The 8,088-nt window shown below is 51.0% G+C and overlaps 1 protein-coding gene across 2 annotated transcripts; it reads right to left on the bottom strand.

The window, feature by feature from the left end:
* Nucleotides 1–406: 406 nt before the first annotated feature.
* LOC4576184 (breast cancer type 2 susceptibility protein homolog) lies at nt 407–7,832 on the bottom strand. Of its 2 annotated transcripts, none has more exons than XM_001237133.3 (4): nt 7,070–7,817; nt 3,706–6,991; nt 2,644–3,646; nt 407–2,561 (listed from the first exon to the last, which is right to left on the bottom strand). In XM_001237133.3, exons 1-4 carry the CDS (start codon nt 7,734–7,736, stop codon nt 1,497–1,499), a joined length of 6,021 nt encoding a protein of 2,006 aa, XP_001237134.3. In that variant the 5' UTR covers nt 7,737–7,817; the 3' UTR covers nt 407–1,496. The 2 variants fall into 2 exon arrangements, with proteins under 2 accessions (XP_001237134.3, XP_061500952.1); XM_061644968.1 differs by having other exon boundaries at nt 409–2,561; nt 3,706–6,997; nt 7,070–7,832.
* Between the last annotated feature and the right edge of the window lie 256 nt (nt 7,833–8,088).

Raw genomic sequence — 8,088 nt, 5'->3', positions numbered from 1 at the left:
AGGCAGTGAAGAAAAAACTCACTACTCACTTAGAAATGTGTTACATTTCCGTTCCATTTTCCAACGAGCAGCACACAGCAAGACACACAACACGCACAGAGACACTAATGAGGAACATTTTCATTAAACGTTTCGGTGCAAGCAGTAACAACAGCTTTCGCACAACCAATATGGCGTATGGCTCTGTATGTCGGCTGCCAGACGATCTCATTAAACCGCGTTACCATGGAGACGCGCTGCAATTTCCTTTCCCCAGGACAACTCACCGAGCGGCTAATTCTGTGCCATCCGGTCGCCTTTGCTTTAAGGCCGGCTGCTGACATGGGAAGGATGACAGCAATGGGCAGTGACGGAAAAGGAGAAGAGGATCCGAATTCAACAGCTTGTTTATTAGAAAAGTTTTATTTGTCCTCTCGAACCACTAACATGTGAGCTGTGTGTGTGTGTGTGTGTGTTTTTTTGTTCGTGAAATCCTTCTTAGCACCACAACCCCATCGCCAAAGCAGTGTACGGTGGGGAAGTCGAATATGTTCCTACTCTAAAACTCTCCCCACCCGGGGGTCAGTTCAAATATTACGTTGAGCTGCTTGCCACAGACGGGGGCCAGGGGTAAGCGGTTCGTACTGACGCCAACTGGCCATTGATTGATTGCTGCAGCCACAACCGCATCGCCCCGTTACAAAACCAACGAACCTCAACTTTGGTCCGATTGGTCGATCGATTACGAAACCCGGACAACAGACATCGAGCGGAATGGGTGGAATGGGCCAGCCACCGGCCAGCCAATGTGGCCGATTGAGCAACTGTCCCATCTACCGTGACCCAATATTTGATCACCACAGATACACACACAAACACAGCATCGCAAACCTAGCCAACGAGCCATGTATCGACCACCGAAGCCCAAGGGTTTTCGGTGTCCCCGTGTTTAGTATTTGTCTTCGATTTCTTTTCCCTGCACTGTCCCTACTTCCCCGTCCAACCGCATGGGAAAAAGAAAAACTTTCCAACAGTACAAATAGATAGACATTAAAAGAGCATCGTACGAGCGCAGGCTGGCCTCAGCGGTTCTGTCGCGGGAAGTTTAGAGAAGTCGGTGCTGTGTGTGAATGTGTGGTGTGGTTTGGTGTACGAACTTTTACCCGCTTTTGGTCGGGCTCCGGCCTGCGGAAGGCTGTGCCAAGGCGATTGGGCGGGCGTTTGCGTGCTGTAAAGTCAAACAAAACCAAGGCATGCTACATCAAATGGCAATGCTGTTGGCGCAAATAAAAGCAGCCCTAGCTGGAGCATGTACCCACGAAGCTCGGTTGGCTTTGGCTTTGAATTGAATTTCGGAACGTTTGATGAGTACTAACACGAGATACTTTTTTGTGTAAACGTTGACAACTTCGCAACAAACGCATCGTCAAGCTTGACTATATTCAGAAGTTAAGTCAAAAAGGCCTCCACGGCTACACCAGCAGAGCAGCTTTAACAACTTCGCATTAAGCGACCCCTCAACTCACACCCGGATGGTTCTCGCGCTCCTCCATCCGTGCCGGCGTTTTAAACCCCCGCCGAAGGGTCGCATTGCGCCCAATCACAATCGGCGACAGTTTCGGCGGGCTGGCCGGATAGATCGATGCGAGTGTTTCGATTTTCCGCTTCGCCGCACTGTAGCTGCCCACCCCAACCGGGGTGGAAGTCTGCGGCAACCGGCTAACCGACCGCTGCCCGTACGGTGTGCCCACGTTCGGGGTGCTGCTCCCTGCCACTGCCACCAGCTCGCCGAGCCGCTCCGCACACTGCTCGAAGAATCGATCCCGATCGATCGCGTCCAGCTGCAGCTGGCAGCGGTCCCATTCCGCCCGCAGATGGCCGTGGCGGACGTGCTGCTCCGTGAACGTGGTGTACTCGGTCGCGAACGACTGCGGTACGCCGACTGCCGGCTGCCGGCTGAACGTGCGCCACTGCAGATTGGACACGCACAGTAGCCGTCGCTCCTGCACCACGTCGTCGTACGCGTACTCGCCCAGCCCGTGCCAGAAGTTGATGCACAGCAGGTTCATGGCCGTGTCGGCCAGGTAGATCGATTGGAACTTTTTCGTTTCGGCCGGGCCGACGCGCACCACCACCCCGACCGTGTCGAACTCGCCGAACGGTGGACGGAAGCTAGCCGCATCGATCGACCCGATCGGTGTGACGGTGCGGCTGCTCGAGTGGCCCTGCTGCTCGACGATGAGATCATCCTTTACCCGGCGGTACGTGGTGGCCTTGTGTGCGGTTAGTTGGACGTCATTATTCTTCGTCCCGTTGGCGGTAACATTCCCAAACTCCACATAGGCTTGCTCTTGCAGCAAACCACGCACATCGTCCGTCGGGCGCCAGATCGAGAGGACAAACGAGCGTACCGGTTGGGCACGATCCATGAGGCGCACTTTCAGCAGCGCGGTAACGGTCGGCCGGATGGTGCTTTTGGCGAGCAGGGCCTTCACCCGTCGGTTGATTTCGCTCTGCAGCTGCTCCTGCTGTCGCTGCTGGAACTGCTCAATGACGAGCTGCTGCGAACGGGTCAGTTCAAACTACAAAAAGAGCGAAAAAGAAAGGAGGAAAATGTTAAAAAAAACTGACCCATTTCCATTTTGCTCTTTCGTTACTGCTTACGTCGAGAAAGGAAACGTCGAGCCCATTTTCCAAACACTCCTGCAGCTCGGCCGCCGTCGTGCTCTCCGTCACGCGCACGTTGCGCTTCACGCTGTTGGCCGCCCGCTCCCGTTCGATTTCCTCCTGCACGCGGTTGTACAGTTTGTGCAGATTTTCCAGCTGGTTCGCATCGTTCCGGCGGCTGTGCCGTTGCTGCATCCGCTCCGAGCGCAGTACCGATCCCTGCCCTTCGCTCGAGCTTTTTTCCACGTACATTAACGGATACACGCGCACGATGAGCGCTCGCACACGGGCAATCAGTCCGCCACGATCGTGAATAGTATTGCACCCGATCAGGAACGGTACGGGATGGTGATAGTACCCCAACCGTACCGACCACCGGACACGGCGCGTCGCGTTTGCGGCAATTTTTAACCGCACGTCCAGCGGTACTTCCAACGGCGAACAACCATCCTTGTGGTTGCACAGTTCCGCGCCCTGTATCATTAGCTTCGTGCCCGGGACGATACGGCCGGCGCGAACAGCCGCCGCCAGGGGGTAATCAATCTCGGCTCGCACACTGTACCATCCATCGGACAGTTCCAGCCCCATTCCGACGGCGGATGCTGCATCGTTGTGCACGATGTTTGACACGAACAGCACCATCCGGCGGTTCGGTATGTCGTCCTTTTCGAGCATCTTTCTCAGGGCGGACCGGCGTGCGGAATCGATCTCGACGTGATACCGGTACTGTAGCTGTTGGAAGACATTTTCCGGCGATAAGGCACCCTGCAGATGGGTGCTAAAATTGCGCTCATACGCACTCAGCTTGCATACGATCCAGCGCCAAGCGTTTTCTACCCATCCCTGCGGTACGAGCCGCGGATCAATGCCCGGGGCTGCAAGAAAGGCACACCTCATCTCTTCCACGCCTATGGTGGAGTTTGCGTCCATCAGTAAGCATCCCGCTTTCCCATCCGTTCCGAGAGGTATACCCGCAGTATTGCTGATGCTGACCGATTCCCTGCAAACAAAGGCAACATTTAAGCGCCTAAAATACCATCAAAATGCGCCTCAACTTACCCGTAATACTCCGCCACATTAAAGCGAAACTCCAACACGTTCTCCAGCGTGACATTCATCGCTGCGGTTAACACGTCCGCCGTCCGGGGAACAGCACCACCAACATACTCCCTTATTGCGACACGATTCTTCTGCTGCTTTCGGCTACAAAACTCAAACAACCGTGGCCGACACGCATCTGCCGGTTTGCTTGCAATGTATTGCATCTGTTTTTCCAGCTCCTCCCTTCGTGCCTGCTGTACATGCTCCGGTGGCAGGTGGCTTACCAGCACCGACCGCCGCTTCCCATCCGACTCGTCCGAGGCGGGAAGATTGGGCAGTATCTCGGAAAAGCTATCGTCCCAATCCGATCCGGCAGGTTGCATTTTCGCCGCCGGTTTGGCCGGTATCGTATCGGAACATTGGTCAAATTTAGACAACAATTTGTTTGGCATTTTACCCATTTGCTGGACGCAGAACAGTTCCTGAAACTCATGATCATCCAGCTGCGAGAAAAACGCATCGACATCGTGTGCTGGCGGGGTTGGTTCTTTCGTCTGTTTTGTGGTGGGCCTTACACTTTCACCTACGGCCGATGCTGGCGTACTGGTTTGGAAGGGGACAAGTGGATGGAGATGGTTTGAGCGCAGCTTCTTCTTCGGCGTCAGTATCGGTTCATCGTGCGCAGGCGATAGGCGGCGCTTGTGGCGAGTTTCCTCCAGTTTGGGTGCATTTTCTCCAAGCACCGAGTCACTTATTGCAGCATCGTTGCAACCAGCAGGAAGAGGTTCTTTGCTTTCAGCTTCATCGAATTCATTCCATAACTTTTTAGCCCTCTCAAGCGCATCGGTCGAAATGGCAATGGAAGCTCCACTCGCTCGACTAAACGTAGGAAAAGAAGTTACACTTTCCTCAACATGATCGATAGTGCAAGCATCTTTCGATATTACCGTAGTGCATTCCGTGACCTTCTCCTCTTCGTCTTCGGTGAAGAATTTCTTTGCATTTTCCAATGCTTTTTTCGAGATGGTAATTTTACTACTACTTGCCGTGTTAAAGCCACCGAGCAAATTTCCTGTGATGTTTTCCTTATCAACCACCGGGCCTAGATCGTCCTCATCGAACGCTTTCTGTGCCATTTGGAGAGCTTTCTTCGAGACTGCAATTGCACTACCAGCCGCTGTACTAAAATATGCATCTTTAGAAACAGATATCTTGCCACCACCGGCTGTACTAAATCCACCACCGAAGGAGTCATTAGTAATATTGCCGGGCTGGTTCTCTTTGTCTCTGCTCAATTCTTCCTCTTCAAACATCTTTTGTGCTGTTTTTAAAGCCTTTTTCGAGACAGCTATTGAGGAACCACTCGCTGTACTAAAAGCTCCCATAAGATCTGGTCGCAAATTGTCACAATTTCTAACCTCTTTCGATTCATTTTCTATACACATACCGCTGACCTCCTGGCAAGAGCCCGCTGCTTCAACGCCGGTAGCATTGTCCACCATCGATTCTATCTCTTCGAACGTTTGCTGTGCCTTTTCAAGGGCTTTTTTCGACACGGCAATTTTATTGCCACTCGCTGTACTAAAACTAAATCCCATAGCAGGTGGCTTGAACCCACCATCCCCTGTTGTTTGGGGTTGATCTGTGCCTTCCCCCTCCTCTTGCGCAAACATGGTGCGAGCCGATTCGAGTGCTCTTTTCGATACAGCAATCTTGCTCCCACTAGCAGTACTAAAACCACCATCACCAAATGAAGCTCCATTTGCTGTGGTGAGGTTTTCCTGTTCCATTTTCGTTTCTTCCTCGGCGAACGCTTTTTGTGCCAATGCGAGTGCCGCTTTCGAGACAGCAATTGTATTGCCACCGGCTGTACTAAAACCTCCCAAGAACGTCGGTTGATAGGGGTTTCCTTCCCGTGTGACTAATGGATCGTCCACAATGTCCTTGCCAATCGTTCTTTCATCCTTTTCGAACGTTTTACGCGCCTTTTCGATGGCATCTTTCGATACAGTGATCGATTTACCACCAGCTGTACTAAAAGCTGCTCCCAACGGTGCCTTAGAATCGTCTACGTGCATCTCATTCTGAAGCTTGGCTTCCTCTTCGGCAAACATTTTCTGAGCACTTTCGAGCGCTTCTTTCGATATGGCAATTGCGCTGCCACCAGCCGTACTAAACCCTCCACTAAACGGTTGATTGGAAAATACAGGTTCTTCTATCTTCCGCCTATGAGCTTTTCCTGCGTTGTTTGCATTTACGCTTGGAACGGCCTTCATTTCAACACTTTCCTGCAACGATTCCCTTATGCTAGAATAATTTTGAAGGTGATTAAGCTTCTGTTTGACTTCTTCTGCTGAGAACATTGCTTGAGCTTTTAGTAACACTTCATCAGAATCATTTATCGAGGCATCGCGCGTTGCATTACGGCATGAGGTAGCACTGTGAGGCATCAAAGAAGCATTAACACTTCCATGTACCTCATTATTGGCGTCGGATTTTATGGGAGCCGCGTTTGTCCCTTCAGTTATCTTTTGCACTCGCTTCTGATCCGATGCATGGGGTTCTTTCTCCTCCGCAGGGTGCGCCAGCATGAACAGATCCTCATCATCGTCCAGCAACTGTTCCATCGTAATTGGTTCACTCACACTCTCCGCATGGTTATCGTCCACCGATAGAAAACTGCTCTCATCTGACTCACTCAACGTGGCAAAGTTTATCGCAACCGTCTTGGGAGAAGACGATCTATCGGGGGCAAGGGAGATCGGTGAAGAAAACCCGTGAAACGCTGGTTCACCGTCGAGCGAAGTGGATTTGGGTTCATTTCGAGCTTTCTCTTCCCTACACTCGCCACCTTCTTGGCTATTAGTTATGGCTTGTGAAAAGAAAGCGGAAAGTTGTGTAAGATTTGCCTGTATTAGCACACTTTCGTTCAGTGCCATTCCGTCCATTGATGTTTCAGTATCGCTGTGATGGTTTGAATTACGGATCGTGCTCGTTTCCGACTCATCATCGCTTGACGGTTGCCCTGCCATTGATGAATCTTCCGTGTCGTAGCTTAACCGACGAGCTAACAGTTTCTCTCTTTTCTCTCTGGCTCGGCCATACTGGCGGCATGTCGGTTCGCGCTTGACGGGTTTCGGCGGGCTGGTGATTAAATCTCGCAGTTGTATTAATCTTCGCCGTAGGCTTTCGGATTGGATGAGGGATAGGTCTACATCCATAGAACATGTTTCGCTATCTTCGAGCCGAAAATCGTCCAATATTCGCTGCACTATACTTCGCTCATCGGAAGCAGCATCTGGTTCTATAACTAAAAAGAAAAACATTTACAATTGGGGTACAAAGAAGTGTATAAATTAAGGTATAATAGAGGAAAAAGCACCTTCACGTTTGATAGACGTTTCGTTGATTGAAGTATTGCTGAGCAGCTTCGACGGAACTGTATCCTTCCCATCAGTGTCTGCTCTAAGAAGCTCAGATAGAGGCAGCGGCAATTTCGGTGGCTGCTTTTCTATGCCCGGTCCGGTCAACAGATCCGCCGCCTCAAAGAGGTCGATCATTTGCGTATCGATTTCCATCTGTGTGAAGCTATAGTTGTGAGGCTTTATGGTTGATTGTGCCTTGTACTCCTGCGGTGGCGCAAAATCACTTTCTTCACCATCTCCAGCCAGTTTGGCCAGCTCGGCCACCGTTAGGAACTGTTCCGTACAGCAGGCAACAAACTGCCGTGACAGCACTTTACTCGGTCCCGGGATGGCATTGGCCTTTTCCAGCAGTATTGCCGAAGCCAGCGGATTTGCTTGCACCGTTTCAAACTGCTCAACATCCTCGTCGTAGTAAAAGGTCGACAGCTTTCGTGCCGCTTCTGGTAACTCCGCCTCGGTAACTTGAACGTCGCTCGCACATTCGGAATGCTGCTCGTAGGACGATCCATCGTCGGCGAAACTTTCACCGGCCGATGCTTTCTTGGCACGTTTAAACAGTGGACCTTGTTTCCGGCGGAATTTCTTACGCTTTACTGCGACCGGACTGGCCGGCACTTCGTCCATCGTTTGGGGGCACCCGAAAACAGTGCGCTGTTTGTGCGGGAACTGAGATTGTTTTAGTATTTTTTTTTGTTGTGTTGTGATATCAGCCGCCAAAACTGCACTGACGTTTGACGCGACGGAAATTCGAGCAGAGCAGCTCGAATCAGCGCACATCCACTGCTTGACAGAGTTCAAAACGAGCGTTAACTGGTATAATGGTGGTATAATATGAAAATATATTGTTAAAATGAAATCAAAGAATATTATTTTATTTTTATTTCGAAACAAATAACTTATTTGCAACAATCTTACCAGTGTTGTATAAAAAGATCAAAATTTATACGTGAAATTCCTACACCGTATATTTAAGCCA

Source organism: Anopheles gambiae, chromosome 2 (genome assembly GCF_943734735.2).
Source record: "Anopheles gambiae chromosome 2, idAnoGambNW_F1_1, whole genome shotgun sequence".
In the NCBI taxonomy this organism is placed as follows: domain Eukaryota; kingdom Metazoa; phylum Arthropoda; class Insecta; order Diptera; family Culicidae; genus Anopheles; species Anopheles gambiae.
This window is presented reverse-complemented; position numbering and strand designations above follow the sequence as displayed.